This window comes from Anguilla anguilla, chromosome 4 (assembly GCF_013347855.1).
Source record: "Anguilla anguilla isolate fAngAng1 chromosome 4, fAngAng1.pri, whole genome shotgun sequence".
NCBI classification, from domain to species: Eukaryota; Metazoa; Chordata; class Actinopteri; order Anguilliformes; family Anguillidae; genus Anguilla; species Anguilla anguilla.
In genome coordinates, this window is record NC_049204.1 from 26,223,660 (window position 1) to 26,245,835 (window position 22,176).

Here is a 22,176-nt window from a genome sequence, read left to right on the forward strand (position 1 = left end):
AATCATTGAACTCTGGTCCTCATGTTGACAAATGGCAATAACACACTCCAAACGCAATCAAAAGCCTGGAATCAAGACTACCTTTCAGCATCTTCACAGCCACCTGTTCAGAGACTCCTGGTTTGCAGATCCCATAGGCAGTGGCCTCCACCACCATGCCAAATGCTCCTGACCCCAGCTCCTTCCCTGAGGGCCACAACAAAGGTTCAGCTTGGGACTCAGAGAGACCATCATTCTCAATTCACCCAACTCTCCTTTCAACTTTCTCTTTAGCACTCACTCATTCCATTTACTAATCTTTACTTTCATGCCACACTCTATTCAATCCCCTCTTCACAGCCCACTATTTGCCATTCAGCCATCTCCATCCATCCGCCCCTCTATCCATTTACTCGTCTCCTGTCACCTTTCTTTCAAGCACACACTCATCTCTCCTACCCAGCTCTAGGTTCTCACGAGGAAATTCCCAACTCTGGTCATACTGGAACTGTTTAAAGTCGATGTAAACGTAGTCATTGTCGACCATCTGCAGGATCCTAAGTTGGCTTTCATACTGGGGCTTCTGAAGAGAGAAATTTTGTAATATTAGTCCTTTTGAAGAGAGAAATTATGTGGTAATAGAACTTCTGATTTTCATGATGGGGCTTCTGTGTACACCAATATGATAGGCTACTTGGTGATTGGTAGGAAAACAGTATTTCCAGACATATGACTAGTTTGTGAGCAAAATAGTAAATTTGTGACAAGGTTTGAAAGAATCCCATTGACATTTTACATTGTGTTACTTGTTAATCGTACTACTCTACCTCTACCTCTGCAATTGCCCCTCGGGGACAAATAAAGTGATTTGAATTGAATTGAATTGAATTGAATTGAATTGAATTGATTCACTTTCAAATCCCAGAATAATATGTTGCTTCCTGTGCAGTTCTCATTGACACAAATCAATGCTGTCTTTCATACATCTACTGAACCATCTTTGACATGACTATAGTAGTCCCGAAGGGCAAGACAAATGAACAAATTAGAAGAGAGCATAAAAACAAATCATAAAATGAATGAACAACTCGGAAAATACCTGTGACCTCATTTATAAAATGTTCATATGCATGGACATGACCCTAAATTCAGTAGAATTTATCTTATGTGGAAATCTATGCACAAAACTCGAAACTGACATGAAAACATTCTTATGCGCAGCTTATGCAATAACGCTTATGTGTGAAGTACACACTTGTGAGAGTGTGTCTGTACTAACTGAATACATTTCAGAATGTGTCAGGAAAGAAAGAGGCAGGTGACGGACAGATGACCCACCTTCCTTCTGAAGGAGATGATCAATGCAGTGGTGAGCAGTAACAGGGAAATGCTCAATAAGCCCGTCAGCAACAGTAGACTAGTAGAGGAATAGTCTGGAAGAAACAACATGATTTTACACAATTATTTTCTCCCCTTTTAATAAGAGGCCTTGAATAAGGCCTTTAATAAGATCCATTTTTAAAATTCAAATGAATTTGTTATAAATTTGCATAGTAAGAAAGTACAGAAACATTAATATAGATGTTTCTGTACTTGATGTTCAGTGTATGTCTGTGTGTGTATATACGCACACACCACACACACACACACGCACACGCACACTCACACACTGACAGTTTTTGCCCACAGAACTGTTTCTCTCTGGATGTTTTCTTATTCACACAATTTCCAGTAAACTCTAAAGAGTAGTAGAGTATTAGTAGACGATTCAGGACAACTATGCCGAAGACAGAGTTTCTAAGCGCCACCATTCTCACTCTGGTCATCCATTTACCAAACACCCCCACAGTCTTATCTGCAACTACACACCCCACGCATGACACACTGGACAATAGTGTCTATCTGGGCATACATGAAAACATTCTTTGACCACTAAAAATTTGTAATACGTCATAGCAACAAGATAAAGCCAACAACAGCCAAAGATATGCCAGTACAGCTGTGAAAAACACTGCTCACTGAACACTGAAATAAACAAGAGGAACTTTTCTAAAATCATACCATGTCATTCTATTGTCAATACCTGTGACTAAATATGGAATAAATATACAACCTTAGCATTGGTTTTACGCGTAGAGATGTCCCTTTCGAGACTGAGTGGTCATATATTGTTTTGGACAATTCGTTTCGTATAATGTCTAATTTTATTTTTGGAATAGCGTTTTATAGCTCAGTGTAACCAAAAGTTTTGTCTCATTAACGCTGCATTACGCATTCAGTCTGTGGTAGCAGTAAAAGACACTGCACCTGGCGGAACTTTATCGATGACTTTCGTCATTTCTTGGAAAATATTATTATTCTTGAGAACTTCCGTGCCTTCATTACCACAGCTGTCGTGCCTATTAACTGTGGCCGGAATTTCAATGAGCACTTCAGATGAAATCACTCTGGTCCCCAATATATAGAAATGCCCTCCCTCTCCCTCCCTTTCTCTCTCTGTCTGTCTGTCTCTCACTTTTCAGCAGTGATGTTTCCTGGCTGCAATGCTCGCCGGCAGAGTTGTGAACACAGCACTTCAGTTTGGTTTGGTGCTCCAAATGGCCCAGGAGAAAGTAACTGGACACTTCCTTCTGGCACAGGCCTTTAGCCTTTGACACAAGGAATGGGTGATCTTCCTCACCTCGCCAAGAGGAGGCATCCAGGCAGCTGCAGGCAAACACATACACACATACACACACACAGCCAGAACTCAGTAATTAAAACAGCTATCTCTGTTCCACTGACATATGCGGATCAAACACTTGTTACAATGTTCTTCACACCTCTCACAGCTCAAAACACCTATTGCACCATTTCATATACCTTTCACTCTCTTTAACACACCTGTCACTGTTGTACACACCTATCATTTATGCACACCCCCACTCTATTTCAATCTGGTCACTCTTGCTTTCATACCTGTCAGTTTCTGATTCCTATTACTGTCACACTGTTGAATCTCTCATACCTACACTGCAGGCTCTAAGGCTACACTGCAGAATAGAAACTCCAGAATACAGACATACTTGGCAGAGAGTGGACAGGTCTTCCAAGTGATTTTCAGTGGCATGGTGCTGTTGGTGCTACAGCTGAACCAGTCTGCCTCCTGAATAAGTCTCACACTGGGTGTGTCTGTAGAGAAAACACAGGTTAGCCATTCTCACGCAGGTACAGCGTGCTCTCACACACAACTATTGCACACCTCTTCCAAAATACATTCACACCAGAAGCACACTCACCTGTGACACAGAGGGACATGTTCCTAGTTATGCATGCCTTGCTGTTCTCTGCGTGAAACTGATACAGGCCTGGAGCAGGATCACACAGCTCAAAAGTACTGAGGATGAAAACCACATTTCAACCACAATCCTGAAATCCATGCTTCCAAACTGAACCACATACAAGCGATGTGAACTGAACCACTGTGTGAAAGATATGTGTGGGTACTTCTGTGTGTGTTTGAGAGAAAGTAGACAGAGCTCACCTGTTCCCCCAGAATGTGATGCGGTCTGGGCATGGCACCGTCCCATTTGGAGTAAGCCAGTGACAGCGTGGTTTTGGATGGGCAGAAAGCACAGCTCGGAAGCAGAATTTGGCTCTGTCCTGCGCCAATACATGGTTCACTTCATTCAGCTCCAGCAAGTTTATAAATCCTCCTTCTGCAGTGAAACAGGATAGGCAAAATTTCCTCCAGATCGTAATGCACTACTGGTCAATAAATTAGGGAGGTCCAATACACCGAAAATCACCCTCTTCACTGATTGTGAACAACAAAAGGCTTTTATGAAAATGTTGCACACCTGAGATCTGTGCCATAAAGGAGGATTTTGACACATCAATTATCCAGTTTTACAGCTGTCAGAACATTTAATGCCTAGTAGATGAAGTGATGAAGTTAGCGTATTTTTAGTTTGAGCGTAAAGGGGCAGAGACTGAATGCAGAACATGAAAAGGCAGAGGTTGAATGTTTGAGTTAAGGGTGCAGTTTGCATGTGTGGACATACCACGAACTTGGACATTGATGGACTTCGTTCTGTTGTCATGGGACTTGCAGGTGTACCTGCCACTGTGTTCCTCATTCACAGAATCAATGAACAAATAGGTGAGTGATTGAGAGCCCATGTCATCATGCAACACCTGGGGGACAATCAGAAATATGGGCCAGACTGTCAGACAAATGAGAGAAAGAGACTTTTTTTCTATTTGATGCTCCTTTATTGAACCATGAAAATTAGTTATTTTGAGGAGAAATGAAAAGCATGATGCTTCCATGAGTGATTAGCGACATTAGTGAGAGAATTGGACAGGAAGAGAGAGAGGACAAACACCCAACTGAAAACTTGCTCACAGAGTTAAAAAAAAAACTTCTGAGATTTTTAAAACTGAATTGTGTGTATCCCAACAGCAGCAATCACAGTTGTATTTTCTTCAGGAAATTCTAGTGTTTTACTGTCAGATACATTTATGCATGTTTTGCAGTGGATGTCGACTGGCCAGTTTTTAACAAAATGAATTGCTTCAACTTAGAGGTTATGGGTTTCTACACACTTTATGAAAATTGCCAAACTTTATGTTGGGTATGATCAACCTCAAATGAGATATGTGTATAAATGATGGGGACACTGTGCTTTCGGATGAGACGTTAAACCGAGGTCCTGACTCACTGTGGTCATTAAAGGTCCCATGACACTTATTGCAAAGAGTAGGGGGTTATACTATAAAAGCAGACAAACAGCAATGTTCAAAGTTTAACCAGATTGTGAAACTTTGAACATTGCTGTTTGTCTGCTTTTATAGTATGTTAAGTTGAAATTTTGTTGTGTCTGTAATCGACTGCTGCTTTCTTGGCCAGGTCTCTCTTGAAAAAGAGAATCTCAACGAGACTAACCTGGTTAAATAAAGGTTAAATAAATAAAAACAAAAGTTCACTGGTGTCCTGGCTAAAATCTCAGATCAGGCTCTCGCAAAAACTTGCCACCTAATCATCCCCTGATTTAATTGGCTAAGAAAAAAATAATGTTCTCTCCCTCCAGTGGAGCTGCTCAGTGGCCAACAGTAGAGGATTGTTGTACTGGGCAGCTCCCAGGTGTAAATGTGTATGAGTGTGAAGCAGGGCGTTGCTGCAAAAGAGCATCTGTGCTCAGCGAACCTACCCTGGGTAAATAAAGGTTAAATTAAAAAGGTTTAGAAATGAACAGGTCTGCTTTATTTGCCCTGTAACATCTGTTTGTATGAAAGAGAGTGAAAAAGACTACCTGGAGTCCATTTTTCTCAGGTAGCCAGCGTAACCCAGGGGTTGAGGGTTTCTTATCACTGCAGCGTAACAGTAGAGGCTGACCTGGGGTCAGTGTAACCAGAGAAACCTCCTCATTTGAGTCTGGAAGCCACAGATCTGAAACATACAGGACACTCAAAATGAAATTCAAACTCAGATCTGCTTTAATTACATAACTGCTAAGTGTACAGAACTGCTGGGCATAAGCTTGGAGTACCCAGGCAGCAAGTCTCCACTTTCGCTATTTAAAATAAGCCCTCCACCCATGTTAGCCAGCACACCCAGTGACAACCCTCCAGACCTTATACCTACTCTTAACATTACAGTGCATCCCCCAGAAAAGTAGTGGTGAGCTGTGGTAATTACATGGTATAGCCTACACCTGACCAGGTAAAAACATGACTACATGATGCCAATTTTATAGGACGGAGTGTAGCACAGTGGGTAAGGAACTGGGCTTGTAACCGAAAGGTCGCAGGTTTGATTCCCGGGTAAGGAGACTGCCGTTGTACCCTTGAGCAAGGTACTTAACCTGCATTGCTTCAGTATATATCCAGCTGTATAAATGGATACAATGTAAAATACTATGTAAAAAGTTGTGTAAGTCGCTCTGGATAAGAGCGTCTGCTAAATGCCTGTAATGTAATGTAATTTTGTTAGACAGTGCCACTGTGCCTGTTTCCCCCTTCCAGGAAGATCAGAGTCTAAGGTTGCATAGATTTTTCTGATTTTTCTCAGGGGTTTTAATACCTGAGGGAAACCATTCATTATGCACCTCACCCAATATTGGCTCCAGCAGTATATAGTTCACCCAAACACAAACCCTGTACCGACTCTCGCAGTACAGTGCTGTGAAAAAGTATTTGCCCCCTTCCTAATTTCCTCTATTATTGCATATATGTCTTACTGAATGGTTTCAACCTGAGTAAACACAAAACATATTTTATAAAGTATTATTTTATTTATTTAAGGAAATATATCAAACACCCATATCACCCATCTGAAAAAGTAATTGCCCCCTTAAATTTAATAACTGGTTGCACCAACTTTAGCAGCAATAACTGCAACCAAATACATATAATTTGATATCAATCTTTCACATTGCTTTGGTGGAATTTTAGCCTACTCTTCTTTGTGGAACTGCTTTAATTCAGAAAAATTGGTAGGGTTTCAAGCATGAACTGTTTCAGGTCCTGCCACAGAATCTCTATTGGGTTCAAGTCAGCTCTTTGATTAGGCAACTCCATAACTTTAATTTTGTTTTTTGTCAGCCATTCAGAAGTGGACTTGCTTTTGTGTTTTGGATTATTTTCTTGCTGCATAAATCAATTATGCTTCAGCTTCAGCTCACGGACAGATGACCAGACATTCTCCATAAGAATTTTTTGTGGTACAGAGCAGAATGTACCAGCTCTGACATTATACAGCTCATATACAGGCCCCACATTGGTTACCATAATTGTACAGCATGGAACACTCTTTGCCCAGGCTGTTTTCAGCACAGCACACAGTCTTCTGGTTGTAGAGCTTGAAGCTTGACACAATGCTCACAGCTGTGTTCCCCAGGCTCGATGAGGGCAAGCTGTACACGGGAAAGAGACCACATGCTGTTCAGACACTGATGTCACCTGAAACAGTGACACCAGTGTTTTTACAATATTATTTGCAAGGCTTTTAAATCCATACTTTTCTTTGGTAAAAAAAAAAAAATTCTGCCTTGTCTTCAAATAGTATGAACATATAATAAAAATGGAGAAGTGCTCATTGCGAGCAATCAATACAATTAACAGAACAGAAAGAAGATTAACAGCACAAATAAGAAGCCATATTTGCATACATAGATACATACATATAAACAACAACTTGCAATGTTATAATGCATATAAAAAAATAAGTAAGCATAAAAAAGAGAGCAATATAGCACATTATCAGAATGTTCCCAATAAGACAAGCATATTAATGGAGAAAGTGCAAGGCTATAAAAAGGGAGAAAAGTCTGATCAACCACTTAAACCCAAGACCTTGGCCTGTAAGCAATAAATCTGATTTGAGCTGACAGGATGGATTCTTCATAATAACACCATTTCCAGATTTAGTCAAGGGAACAGCCATGGGTGCTTGCTTTGCCCCAAATTATATTTTTGGGGCTGTGGGAAGAAAGGCTCATTCTGAATTTGATTAAGCCCTTTCTTTATAAATATGCCAGGTAAATTGATGCCACCAATACTATTTTAAGGCCAGGTCTTTGGAATTGCCCAGACAGAATGTTGTTCATTAGATTAGCGGGATGGAAACTATGCTGCATCGGTGACTAGAAAGAGGATTTTGTGAAGAAGTCTGTACAGACGAAGGAAAGATTTAAGCAATGAGACTTTTTTTGTTAAGAATATCAGACCCCCCCAAGACGAACCAAGTGTATTTCATTGCACAATATATGCATTTAAGTCATAATAATAGACAAACACATTCTGCCTAATGACACACAATCAATTACACATTTCATGTCTTTACTGAACCCATAGTGTACGCATTCACAGTTCAGGCTGGAAAAAATATGTGAACCTAGTATCTAGTAACTGGTAGAACCTCTTTAGCAGAAATAACCTCCACCAAAGGTTTTCTATAGCTGCCGATCAGACTTTCACAATGGTAAGGAGGAATTTTAGATCATCCTGCAATAGGGGGCATGCCGCCCCATCAAGTCATAACTTAGCGGGATGGGATACCTGCCATCCCAATAATGTACACTTTCTATGTTTACCTTTAAGCGATTATCTTATCTATGACATGCCCTGCCGTACAAGCACAATGCCATTGCTTTAAATCACTACACTGTCACAGTGTAGTGATTTAAACTGCAGACTTTTTTTTTAAACTGCAGACTTTTCATTCTGCTTCTCTCTGAAATCGAAGATCCATTTTTCCAAAAAATCACTCAACCTTTCCTTCAGTAGTTCACAAGCTTTCATGGTGGAGAATGCCTTGTTTGCTTTGTCGGACACAGAAATCTTGATGGATAATAGTGAAGAGGCGGAGTTATTGGATTATAAAACACTATAATCATTAACCCGGGGTGTCAATTTCAGCCCACTTTTGAGGATGGAGACTGTAGACTGTGGTTTAATGCATTATTATTAATATGACATCTTCAACTTAATCAGCTGAAGTCACGTATAGCCAATTCAGTAATATTGCGTGCAACCACTGTCCAATTATTTATTTTTCTGAGTGTACAGTATGTTATATTTTATAGTCTTATGCTATGTTTGGATGTGTTATAGCCCATGCTAAAATGTTAAAACTGGCCATTCTTACTTTAATTCCTAAATTACATTTGTAGCAGTTTTTCTTAATTGAAGCACATTAAATTTCTTAAAGCTTGCTTTTAAATGAACAAAATGATTCCACAGAGTGTCGCACCTTTGCCTTTCCCAAAAGTTATGGAAACGCATAGCCTATGCGCAATGGGGCAGGGTGACATTGCTCAGGAGGTAAGAGCAGTTGTCTGGCAGTCGGAGGGTTGCCAGTTCGATCCCCCGCCCTGGGCGTGCCAAAGTGTCCCTGAGCAAGACACCTAACCCCTAACTGGTCTGGTGAATGAGAGGCATCAATTGTAAGGCGCTTTGGATAAAAGCGCTATATAAATGCAGTCCATTTACCATTTACCAATGGATGTTTAATGTTTGTTTTTTTAAACTATTTCTTAAGCTTTTGGTGGTGTTGAAATTGAAGTATACTGTTTGCCCATATAAGCAAGTGGCTGGTAAGGCAGCGGTGAAACGAGGGAAGAGGGACAGAATTTTGAAACCTCATGATATACTTTCCTCATGTCGTCTACTAAACCTATTCCCAATAGTAAAAAAAAAAGCAATGCTTTACTTTCGAGACAGTTCCATGTTTAGGGCATCCTCCGCTGCACTAGACCGCTGTGTGTATTTACCTGGATGTTTTGGGGATCCAGCTGATTGTGGGTTTTGGGAAACCCTTTGAGCTACAGGAATAAGTACTGGAACGTCCTTTTTCTCCAGGCGAAATTTTCAGTTGTGGTGTTGATGGTCCTGATTAGAAATGCAGAGGAAAACTAATTTTAAAACACATTTCATGGAGGACATCATACGATCCTTCTGCGGTCTGTTCATGCCAGCCTGGTCCTGAATTTACTATAGAAAATGAGTGTAAATAGACAGCCTGGTTCAAGTTCTACAGTGGGAAATAGGTGCTTTGAACCAGTCTAGCATCACTTCTAAGAAGGAAGGGAGGTCAGAGAAGGTTAAGTGAAATGAAGGGCCAGATCACAAGTGGTCACTCACGGTACTCAAGTGTCAAATGGACTCCAAAAGCCACACAGGTGCGCTGGCTGCCAGACTCACAGCACAGGCTAAAATTCCCAGAATCCCTCTCTGAGGCCTGGGAAATGATTACAGTGTACACTCCCCTGTGGATAGAACACAGTATAGCAAAGATTGATCACTGGTGTTTATGAGCCTGGTGTTAACACAACACAATGTATATTGGGTATTTCATTTACCTGTTTTCACCTTATAAGGTTTTACTGAACCTTTAACACCAAGCTGACTAGTGTATTTCTCTAACTAAATCAATTTAATTCAACCTGTTTCCATTCACTGATATGTGCCCTTAAAACAATTTCCGTCAGCCTTCAACATGGATTCAATATAAATAATTAAAAATATTAAATAACTATCATTTTCTTAAACATTGACACAAACACATTGATGCAGCAGTTAAGAAAATGGGCAATTAAAAATACAATATACAGGTATATGACTATATGAATATATTTCACTCACTCACTCACTCAGTCACTCACTCTATGTTCTTCTCTGAATAGGTGCTGCTCTCTGTGCTGTAGTTCCAGGAGCATGTCTGTATAGTTGGGTAGTGCTCAGCGCTGATCCTGACTGTTTCCTGGGTTTGAATCTTCACTTGGCTCATAGGGGGACTCTGCATGTTCCAATCAAACAGCCTGCATGGAATCTGCTCTGTGTCCCAATTGCTACAGTGGCTCTAAATAAAGAAAGAAATCCACCCAAACAACATTCAACCAGACAACCAACTAAAACAAACCAACCAGTTAATTAATCTACCAGGCATACACACAATGTAGGCATATGTATTGGGATATAACATTTTTTCAATTTCTGAAGAAATGCAGATCTGAGAAGATATTTGGCAGTCGACTCCTTTCGGGCCAACAATGAAACTCATTATCAGTGCTCAGGGCAATAAATGGGAGTAAAATAAAAGGAGCCTCACCATACCCCAATCACTTATTACACACAAACCCACATTAAAAATATATTTTTAAATAATTCTACAGTTGCTTGGTCTTGTTTATTTTTGCTTGAAAAAATCGTATCCCCTTTCAGGTTTCAGCACTTCAAATCACAAAATAAATTATTCAGAAAAACTTTCGTCCATAAGTATTTCCACTGCATTCACTTTTGGTATATCCCATACTTGCATCTTTATCGCTCTTTCGTCAATGTAAGTCTTTCTGTAATCCAAAATGTGTCCACTCCTATTCAAGATAAAGATAAGCTACGGGGCGGCACGGCGGTGCAGTGGGTAGCACTGTTGCCTCACAGCAAGAAGGCCCTGGGTCTGGCCCTCGAATCTGGCCTGTGCTTTTCTGTGTGGAGTTTGCATGTTCTCCCTGTGTCCGCATGGGTTTCCTCCAGGTACTCTGGTTTCCTCCCACAGTCCAAAGACATGCAGGTAGGCTAATTGGAGAGTCTAAATTGCCCATAGGTTTGAGGTATCACAAACCATCAGGTACATAGCTAACTTTAGATTAACTAGTGAATTTAGCAAAACCGTCACATCATTAGTTACTGAAATTTGTGACTAAATGGAAACTGTTCTACTGCATCACCATTAAGCTCTCAAACAAACAAAAAAATTCTGTTGTTTTACCTGGACTCTTGGAGCTGATATGTTTAGTGTAGCTAATGTTATTCCAGTCTGGAATCCTGTAATCCTACTTGCGTCATATCTATCTAGAAAAGTTGATGTGTGATCACGATGAGGTGTGTGGAGAAGCAGGGAGGTGGGGGTGTGTCTCTTTCTCTTTGGGCAGGGTTTTATGATTTTCAAGATGTTTTCACAACAATGTGACCATTGAAAAAGTTACCTTCAGCAACTTTAAGTTATTTCAGGACTTCACTGTATTGCAATATTGTGCTTCCAGAAGCTTAACATAAACACTTCAAACTTTGAATGGAAATTAGTTTGATTGTGCCAGAAACTGTAATTGGTAAACACAAAAAAAATAAAAATAAAATAAAATTTAAAAAACTATATACATACATACAAGGGTTCATTTTAGGCAGAAAAGTATTTAATAAACAGTGCAGTTAGACCAAATTACCACAAGATGTCAACAAACAACATGAACTACATACTTTTACAAGGCCAGGGGTTATGCATGTCCATAGATATGAATTCATTCTAACTTTCTGTGCTTAGCTTGAAAGTTCACAAATATATATCATATGAAGGATACCAAATTTCGATGTCTAAAATCAATACAATAAATTAAGGGCTTAGACAGGACCAGGGGCGGTTTTAGTGATTTGGAGGCCCCAGGCAAAGACCAATGTGAGGCCCTTCTCCAATTTGCTTAACAAAATCATAGCTAGTGTACAAAAACTATTCAGAGGTAGCTCTTTTCAGTTAACAAAGCCACAGAACTAAAGGACAGACACACAACCAAATGAGAATTCTAACTGAAGAACTTAAAATGACCTTCAGTCAATTAGAAGAAGACAATATGGCAAGAAAAAGATAAGTATATTATCTTTCATTCTTTCAAGACAAAAGTACTGTACATGCTTTTTGATAAAGCATTTAAACATCCACTATTCTCTAGGGGTAAAAGTCCCGGTCCGAGCGGGTGTCTGGTTGTAGTGGGCTGCTGCTGTCTGTCGGTGTCGCCTGTGACACTTTCCTCCCACACTGTAGCTGGTTCACCGCAACCAGCAGAGACAGTAACGCTGGAAGTTGTAGTAGGTGCGGTGGGTGCACAACAGGCTGAGGCAGCAGTAAGGCTGCTAACGTTAGCTAGCTCAGCTTCTTCAACTAACGTTACACCTGTTGTGACGTCAGCTAGAGTGAGATTATTATAAATCAGTTATTAATTCACATGGCTTCTCCTATTATTGTTATGCAGATGACACACAACTCTTCTTTTCTTTCCCCCCTCGGCCACACAGGTCAATGATAAGATCTCTTCCTGCCTGGCTGACATCTCCACCTGGATGGCCAGCCACCATCTGAAGCTCAACCTCAACAAAACTGAGCTGCTCTTCTTCCCGTGCAAGACCTCCCTACTTCGTGAGCTCTCAATCACGGTTGATGGCACCACAGTGACTGCCTCTCACTCTGCCAAGAGCTTGGGGGTGGTCCTGGATGACCAACTGGACCTCAAGGAGCACATCAAGGCAACATCACGGTCCTGCAGATTCCTTCTGTACAACATCAGAAGGATTCGGCCATACCTGACGACGCACTCCACCCAGCTGCTCGTCCAGGTTACGGTGACCTCTCGCCTTGATTACTGCAACTCTCTCCTTGCAAGCCTGCCAGCTTGTGCCATACAGCCACTACAGATGATTCAGAATACCGCTGCCCAACTCATCTACAACCTTCCCAAATTCTCCCACGTCACTCCTCTGCTGCGATCACTCCACTGGCTACCAGACGCCGCCAGGATCCGGTTCAAAGCCCTGACCCTTGCCTACACTGCTGCCAACAGGACAGCCCCCATCTACTTGCAGGACATGACACGATTCTATGTGCCTGCTCGACCACTCCGCTCTGCGGCAGCAGGGCGCCTTGTAACCCCTCCCACCCGCCCAAAGGGATCACAGAGCTTCTCCACCCTAGCTCCCCAGTGGTGGAACGAACTCCCCGCCCCTCTCCGAACCTCTCCCTCACTACCCATCTTCCGCCGTGGCCTGAAGACTCATCTCTTCAGACTATACCTAGACTAACCACCACCACGCTGTATATTTCACTCTTTCAAAAAAAACAAAACAAAAAAAAAACCCTTTTCATGACACTTGTTACATGTTGCCCCATCCCAGCACTTTTTAGTAATCTGTATTTGTCCTAATACTGTAGCTTATTCTTCTGCCTAGTTGGCTTTGCAGAGGTTAGGTCAGAATAGTGTTCACTGTGCGAACTGTGTTCTTGGCTAGAAATAGCTGTACAAAATAAGTATTGTACCTTACTGAACCTGTGTTTAGCAGTTGTCTATGACCATGAAATGCACTTTTTGTACGTCGCTTTGGATAAAAGCGTCTGCCAAATAAATGTAATGTAATGTAATGAGAGCACCTATTATCAACCAACTTCATTCGACAGACAGGAAAACGTAAACTGATTTGCAACTATATATGAAAAAATAGGCGAAATACAACAACCTGTACCTAGTTATGTAGGAAAAATGTCCTCGTTATCCTCCAGTGGTTATTTTTTTAAAGTACTTTCGCGATTTTTTTATGTGCCGGCAAATAACTCAGAGGTGGTCCAGCGCTAGCTTTTGGTTGCTAAGGGGACATGTATCGATCACCCCATATAAATGAATGGAACTTAAATTTGCTAGCATACTGTATAAGTGTCTTGTCTTGCATATTTGAGGTTAATATGAGAAAGGGTGGTCGTTATCAGCATGTCCAGGAATCCGTAGGGGAGAGTGGGGTATGTTGTCACACTTTTCACTCTTTCTTACATTCACTGGGCACAATACATCACAATAGTATAAATGTAATACCAAATGAAAGAAAGAAGTCTTGGGTACATATTTTGTATTCATTACATCTTCATATCTTATTTCAGTACAAAATTGTAGACAGTTAAATACAGTGTGCGCACTTGTGACAACTTGCCCCATCAGCGGGTAAGCTGTCACACTATGTCGGGTAAGTTGTCACATTGGATTATCAACAAATAAAAACACTACTTAATTGTGAATATTGATTTTTTATTTCAAATTCAAAACCAAATTCAACATTGTTAACCACTGTTGTTGGCACGGTTGCCTGACTTTCTACTTCTTCTGTGGGAACCTTTTGACAATACCAGGTCAGAGTACGGTAATTTATGCCAAAATCCCTCACTGTACTCCTGATTGATTTCTTTTGCAACTTCACCTGCCTCACTGCCTTTAACATTATATCAGGTGGTGTGCTGCCATTCTCTGTCTTTCTTTCATAATTTCTAACCATCTTTCTTCCTTCCTTCCTTTCAAAGTTTCTCTCTCTGGGGATTAATTAAGTTTATCTATTCTATTATTCTAATCTTTCATTCCTTACTTCAACTCCTTCTTTCCTTTGAAATATCACAATATCGCAGTGTTTTTTGAGCATTTTCTATGTGCCTATTTATATTGGGGCAAGTTTTCACATGTGACAACTTGCCCCAAAGTCATTGAGACAACTTACCCCAAACTGACAAGTGTGCTAATGTTGGCTAAATCTCAAGGTTAGCTCAACATAGGACTGCAGCTAAAGTATCAAAATACACTTTAATGTCTCCTCTACTCAGTACAAAAATATAATTTTGAACATTCATACCTAACAAAGTTTTATTACATAAAATGTAAAGTGTTATTTTTTTTACTTTTGAAGGTGAAAAATAAGAAAATTGAGCTCACATGTGAACAGGATTTTGACCATAGAACACGTTGTCACACAAAGTAGCTATTTAATTTTTGAGATAGCGCCTTTTCTGTTGGAGGTATGAACAGTGTGACAACTTACCCGTGTGAAACCTTACCCCATTCTCCCCTACATATTCACTGTTGTAACTCAAGTCGCAGGACGCAAAATAGCCGTTAGGAAAGCAGTTTGAAATTATGAAGCAACGTCTGCGCCATTGGGTTTAGTGGGTCGCGATGAGATCATTCCGAGCTTGTTTCTTATCTTAAAGTTGATATAGTAAATAAGGCTGTATTAATATAACTAAATGTATATACATATATACATATATGTATGAAGTTGGTTTTTTACATTTAGACAATTTGTTATGTGTATTTTTACAGGACTTACATTTAAATAGGTAACAATGTCCAGTTCTCTCTAATAAATACAAAGTAAATACACTAGCGGTTAGGGTGTCGATAATAGGTGCTCTCACTCTACTTGTTGCTCCTCCGTCGTGTTTTATTAAAGAATTTCGCCAGTTTAGGCAAACTTTCGTTAAACTGGGCATCTTCCTTCTTCCTCTTTCTCTTCTCAAATCCACTTTGAAAATGCTTCATGGTAACAAAGATAGTGACTCTCTGCCTCTGAAGGCAACTCGAATTTCTAAGTCATTGATTAGGCGCAAATGCAGGAAGGTCAAGGTGGAATAGTCCATTAAATGTGAAATGTGGGTGATAATAAATATTGGCAAATATAGATATTTAATTGGATAGATAGGCCCACATTTACATGTAGATAGATTTATTTTTATCTATTACAGATTATCATTCCTTTGGAGCGACAAGGAAAGAAAAATGTTTTATACATTTAAAAAAAAAAAAAGGAAACACAAATTCACGAGGCCCCTTTGGCGGACGAGGCCCCAAGCAATTGCCTACCTATGACCTATGGTAAAACCGCCTATGGACAGGACAGCTCTGTCAGTTGGGAATGTGTGGTGAAGAGTGCTTGCCCCCCTTAATTGCTGCTTGCAGCTATATTTATTTTATATATTTGTTATATTTTCACAAATAGCATACAATTGTATTTATTTTTCAGCCTTGATAGTAATTGGTTTATCTGTTTAAAATTAGCAGTACACAGCTCAGATTTCAAATTAAATAACTGAATGTAACAGTGAGGGCTAAAATAAGTAACTACATTTGGTATGGCTATGACTGAAATTCAATGCACTTTGAATACTGCTTTACAATAGAATTAAAATAAATAAATAGCACTCTGAAGTACTTAAAAATGCATAACAGCTGCATAATTATGAAATTAATGTATATTTAATTTAAGGGATAGTTCACTTTCAGGGATTTAAAAATATACATTATTTTGGTTTTAATTATGTTTTTGATTGGCCATTTCAGTTTTTTTCTGACCGTGATGAACATTTAAGACATTTTCAGACGTTTCTGATGACCTCCCAGCTTTACAATGACAGGCATGGCATTAAGGAGTTTGTTATCTAAAGCAAAAAAATGTGCACGTCAGGCTATTCGCGTATGGTGCGCGCAACAGAATGCAACGCGATACTGTTGCGCTCAAAGAAATAGATAGGCCTATATGGCATCATAGAAAATGTACGTTTGTAATTGTGAATAAACGCTATAAATACACTGCCGTCACTTATTTTACAATGGGTTTTAGCCCATTCGCAAAATTTGTTTAGGATATATGAGTTTGATAGTAGTTACCTGATTAATTTCGGAAGTAACGTTTATCACGATAATGATAAGAAGTCCACACAGAAATAAATAGGCTATTTATGAAGCAAGCGGATAAACCAAGCGCGAGTTTGAACCGAACACAGTTGTGTAGCTACCTTCCGGTCAATGAAGCAGCGCACTTGCTGGGAATCTCCGCCACCACCTGAGGGAGTTGGCGTCTCTGCTTCGGTCTGCAGCAGAAGTACGGCTAGAACGAGAAAAGAGAGGAGGAAGTAGGCTACCTAGAACCCACATAGCTATATGATACCTGCACAACAGTTTAGGTAGTCAAACATGTGATACAGGCAGCGGAACGCTAAAAAACAGGAGTATCAGGAGTGTTCGTTAGATTTCTTTCTCAAACTCATAACTTTCAAACCCAATCGGTGTATGACTGAATCGTAAAAATTCGGGCTTTTGCTCACTGGGTAACGGCACCAACGTCTTAATATTGCCACTCCATCACCCTTGTAAAGGCTACCTTAATAAGGCAATATAGGTAATATATTGTTAGGCAATATAAAGTAGGCAATGATTTAACAGACATTTTTGTTGAGATATATTCAATTATTCAATGCAGTAGCTTAAATAAAAACGAATTTGAACAAAATTAACATTAAATGCTTAGAAGTTCTCAGAAATGTGTTAAAGAATTTGATTTTTGAATTGCCATCCACGTTTTTTATATCACTGAATGACTTACCAAAATAAAGAACCCATCTTTTTCGTCTGGCGTGCTTTCTTAATCCCATTGAAAAATAGTGCTGTGCAACCAGCTTCAGGAAGGACTGTCTGAAACTCAAGGCAGAAGTTACGATTTAACTCAAGTGACGTCCGCAGGAAAAACATTAAATCATGTGCTCTGCGAATCACCATTAGGCCTACAGTTTAAATAGGCCTGTGCGTTCGGTTTGGGTCAGGTTCTAAACTTTTAGTAAAAGAGGAATGATAGAATGACGTTTTTGAGTTATTAAATAAGTGTATATTTGGTAATAGTTTTGTGTTTCTATTTGTCAATCGTCTGTAAGGTATTTGCTTTATGTCTTTGTTTGTGCCTATACAGTATGACCAACTTCTTACAACGCTGAAGCTGGCTCCTGATTTGAAATGGTAAGTGTTCCGACATTTCATCCTACTGACAGTATTGGCAGATTTGAAAACGGTGAACCCGCCATAGACTGTAAAAAATAGGAACCCGCCAAATCAGAGCCTCAAACCCGCCAAAACCCCCCAATTAAAAAAAAGAAAGAAATGCATAACGTATTTTTGCGTGCACACACACACACACACACACATATATATATATGTATGTATATATGTATGTATATACACACACACTGGCGAAAAATTAAGGTGAAAATCTGAATAAAGGAGTTCTATACAGGTGTACAGCATGCTCTGTGATGACGTATGAAAATACTGAGCAGGCCCAGTTCACCTTGATTTTGGATAAAAATGGCAAGAGGAAAAGATCTAAGTGACTTTGAAAGAGGGCTCATTATTGGGGCATGGATGGCAGGAGCTTCAGCCGACCTGTGTTTCAATAAGAACAGTGACTAACGTGAGATCTGCGTTTAGATCTATAGGAAAGACCTCAGTAAATATGGTCGGAAATTGTGGTCAAAGGCTCCCCGGATAGCCACTCAGAGCTGGCGTGACACTGGCCCAGCTTTGTCTGCCAACTCTGGACACAGCTGGCCCAAATCTTCCTGCCAGTTCAGGCCCAGTGTCTTTTTGACATAAGTCCCAGAACTGGTCCCAGTCTGGCTGCTGAATCTGGCATGGACACGGCAAGTGACTCTCAGCCGACTTAATTAAATAATTTCTATTGGTTAATTTTCTTACTGTTTAGTGTTACTTACAGTGCCGTCCCAGCCGGCACAGGTTGGCTGAAGTGGCATTGTATAGACATCTTTTCCTGATGTCGAATTTAAGTCAGATTACAGCTGAAAGTTTTTTAATGTCTTTTTTGACTTGTCAATACGACTTTATGATTCTGACTTCGGAAACTGACCCGTATTCAACGTTGTTTTGTGAGTGTGGTGTCCTGACCTACATCACTAGCAAAATGACAACATTCTCTTCACATGGTAACATGAAAAAACACAGGGCCAAGTGAGTTAAATAATTTAGGAATCATTGGGTAGCAACATTGCTTTGGAATACAGCGTGTTGAATTTGTGTTAGCTAAGATTGCCAATATTGTTTGTTGTAACTTGGCGTAATTTTGATATCTGTACTTTTTATGGCAGGCCTAGATTTTGCAAGTGTTAATGACTTACAGTGCTTTGTATGTGAGAGTAACCTGGCATATTTGTACGTTGAAAATGTGTTTTTCTTCAGATGGTTCTTTTCCTTCACAGATACTTGTGTGGGTAAGGAAGGTTTAAGATGGCCCTGATGTGGATGCAAACTTAGTCACAAATAGCCAGCATCAAAATTACGTGAAATATGTTTTGACTAAAAGTTTTGACTAAGTGTGAAAATGGCTGCATATTGTTTTAATGAAAGGAGCCCAAGAGGACAGCAATATATGAGAGGAGAGAGGTAGTGAGACTCACAGGTGGACAGGGCAGGATTTGACAACATGTTTGTGGTTTGTCAGTTGGTGAGCAGTTTGAAGAGAGACAGACAACTTCCTCTGCTTGGTCACCTATGGCCAAGGAGTCTGTCTTTGTCTGAGAGTTGATTATACTGTTAAACTGTTTAAGAACCATACACTCAACAGACACTGTTGGGCAAAAAATGTACACAGACACAGATATTTAAAAACAATAGATTTAAGAGTTGTATGTAAAACCAGAAGCCAGTGTGCCATTTATGGACCGCAGACACATTTTAAAAGCCTATGAGAGCCTTTCATCCACTGTTTTATAGGCTATATTATATTATATTTTATTACAAGTCTTTGTTGAATGCTCAATTCTGATTGGTCACTTCAGGCATTCAATGGTAAGATATTTCTGTATAATGATTGCTGCTATGGATAACGGACCCTTTAACTAAGAACTATCTGCAGAAAAAGTGTCGCAACTGTCAATTTGACCGTTGTCACTGTAACCATAAATCTGCCATCATACGCACTTGTGTGTAGGCTACAGCTGTTCCAGTGCTATGCCATCTGCGTCAGGAGAGAGTTAGTTATAAAATTGCTAGTATATCAATACAACATTAGCCAATACTCCCAAATACGCAAGCATGCTGTGAGGCCATTTTGACCTAAACCTCAAAATTAATTTTAATATTAACTAGGTAAAGTAATGGCAAACCTAGCGTAAATCTAATGTTAGTTTGCATTCTAACCCAGTTGAGAGGGACAAGAGAGACACTACACTGCGTGACCAAGCCATTTTAAAAAGCAACATTGAGTTACAGCAATTTTCTCAAATAATGTAATGACAAAAATAACCAAAACTAGTGCTAATTGCATAATGAGAAGGAACTATTTTTTCCTGATAGAATCATTGTTTTTATGGAATCACAGAATTAACAACCAGAGGTTTCTGCTTAACAATGCTAAAACAACATGATCACAGGGCCACAAAAAATGTCTGAAGTTTAGCTGATTAAGTTGATAAAAATCAACAACGGTACAAGTAACTAATATATAATCATTGTTGGTAACCATTGTATAAGGTAATTAGCCATCTAATAAGCAGGATAATACCCTCCGCTATCGGGGAATAATGACTTCCATGAAGGCAACCCCCCTCTGCTTCGCGTCTGCGGGTTCTTTGCATCAATGGCGGTAATTATTCCCTGATCCCTCATCGGGGATTATCCTTTACATATTATATTATATTATATTATCCATCCATCCATCCATCCATTATCTATACCCACTTATCCTGAGCAGGGTCATGGGGGGTGCTGGACCCTATCCCAGCATGCATTGGACGAGTGGCAGGAATACACCCTGGACAGGCCGCCACACACTCATACCTATGGGCAATTTAGAGTCTTCAATTAGCCTACCTGTATGTTTTTGGACTGTGGGAGGAAACCAGAGTACCCGGAGGAAACCCACGCAGACATGAGGAGAACATGCAAACTCCACACAAAAAAGGCCAAGTTGAGATTCGAACCCACGACCTTCTTGCTTATATTATATTACATTATACTGTAATTTCAATCTGTTATTTCATTTATCCTGTTGTTTCATTTATCCAAGCAAACAAACAGGTAAAGTGGGGCTTGAGCAAAGGTAGGAGTATTAACAAACAAAAAATAGCAAAACATGTTAGCCTTACGTTCTGTTTTTATTTCATTAGGAGTTCATGGCATAAGCAGTAGTTCATAATGAAGATGAGGAACTATTTCTTGAATTACAAAAGTATTTTTTCAGTTTATAAAATTTTAAAGAACAACCATCTTTATTTGTACAAACAAACACCTCCTGTACTTCTTTGTTTACCGCCTGTGGTCCATCTGCTAGGATTTGGCAGAGTGCAAAGGGTTCACCTTCTTCACCCCCTACTGGCAGCATTTGTCTGGCAGCCACTTCTATCAAACAGGGATTGACATTAATTACACAAATGTGGGTAGAATCTGGCAGTGGCATGTAATACCATCATGCTTACCACTTGATGGTGGCCCATCCAGTTTGCTCTCTCGCGTCATGCCTCCTCAATCAAGCTGGGAGTATAATGGGCCTGAGAAGTCTGACATAACACAGAGCAAAACCTTTACCCATATATGGATTTCCGGATCAAAGCAAAATTTCTCTATCGAGAAAAAGAATGGGAGTTTCCCATAACTTGGTTTTATCCAGACACATTTCTCTTTTTAACAGCACTGGGTCCACTGAATTTCGATGCCTCTTTCCAACCAATATAATTGTTTTTCTAACAGCAAGCTGACACTGCTGCGAACATAAATCACAGCTAGCTTGGCGGCTTTTCATGTTGGTCAAAACTGCCGTTATCCAGCAAAGAAATTTAAAGCAGTAATAACAGACACAAAGATATTTAAAGAAACATACACAACTGTACGTAAAAAACATCAGTTATTATACTAACAGCAACAGCCGACCGCTTACTCGTGTGAATGGTACAGTAGCTGGAAATATAGCCCTATGCGCAATGGTGTTTTCTTATTTTCTTCTAAATTATTTATGATATTTTAACATTTGTTTGCATGTGAAAAAGCAATACTTTTCACCCTAAGTGATTAGAGACCCGTCGCACAATTACACCATTAATTTCTCCCATAGGCAGTCTTTTTCTTCTGGTAACGAAATTGAAGAGGGTGACAACACGACTTCTGAGGCCCATTGATAAGGAAAACTCAACCATAATCGAACCACTGTCAAACATGGCGCCGCATACAAACTGTAAATACTCACTGCGGCTAAATACTCTATGCTAGTGGAAAGCGCAGATTCAGTTTTTGTAGTTGTGCTCAGAAAACATGGAATTGACGACGATTGCTACACCAAACACAGAAAACAACTATAGCTCCG

The 22,176-nt window shown here is 39.9% G+C and overlaps 1 protein-coding gene across 4 annotated transcripts in view; it reads right to left on the reverse strand.

Annotated features, from left to right (window-relative positions):
- flt3 (fms related receptor tyrosine kinase 3) overlaps positions 1-22,176 on the reverse strand; it is a 43,254-nt gene that overhangs the window by 10,762 nt on the left and 10,316 nt on the right. The window contains exons 2-16 of one of the 4 annotated variants that reach the window (XM_035413751.1): positions 17,420-17,513; positions 16,832-16,930; positions 10,125-10,321; positions 9,604-9,728; positions 9,234-9,351; positions 6,748-6,875; positions 5,274-5,410; positions 4,023-4,155; positions 3,503-3,677; positions 3,258-3,355; positions 3,045-3,150; positions 2,495-2,685; positions 1,318-1,412; positions 439-562; positions 82-186 (exon numbers count right to left, since the gene is read on the reverse strand). In XM_035413751.1, coding sequence (XP_035269642.1) covers positions 82-186; positions 439-562; positions 1,318-1,412; positions 2,495-2,685; positions 3,045-3,150; positions 3,258-3,355; positions 3,503-3,677; positions 4,023-4,155; positions 5,274-5,410; positions 6,748-6,875; positions 9,234-9,351; positions 9,604-9,728; positions 10,125-10,321; positions 16,832-16,930; positions 17,420-17,467 — 1,879 coding nt within the window. In that variant the 5' untranslated portion in view covers positions 17,468-17,513. Of the gene's footprint in view, positions 1-81; positions 187-438; positions 563-1,317; positions 1,413-2,494; positions 2,686-3,044; positions 3,151-3,257; positions 3,356-3,502; positions 3,678-4,022; positions 4,156-5,273; positions 5,411-6,747; positions 6,876-9,233; positions 9,352-9,603; positions 9,729-10,124; positions 10,322-16,831; positions 16,931-17,418; positions 17,514-22,176 lie in introns of those variants that run through there. The other 3 variants (XM_035413753.1, XM_035413752.1, XM_035413754.1) reach the window with 3 other exon arrangements.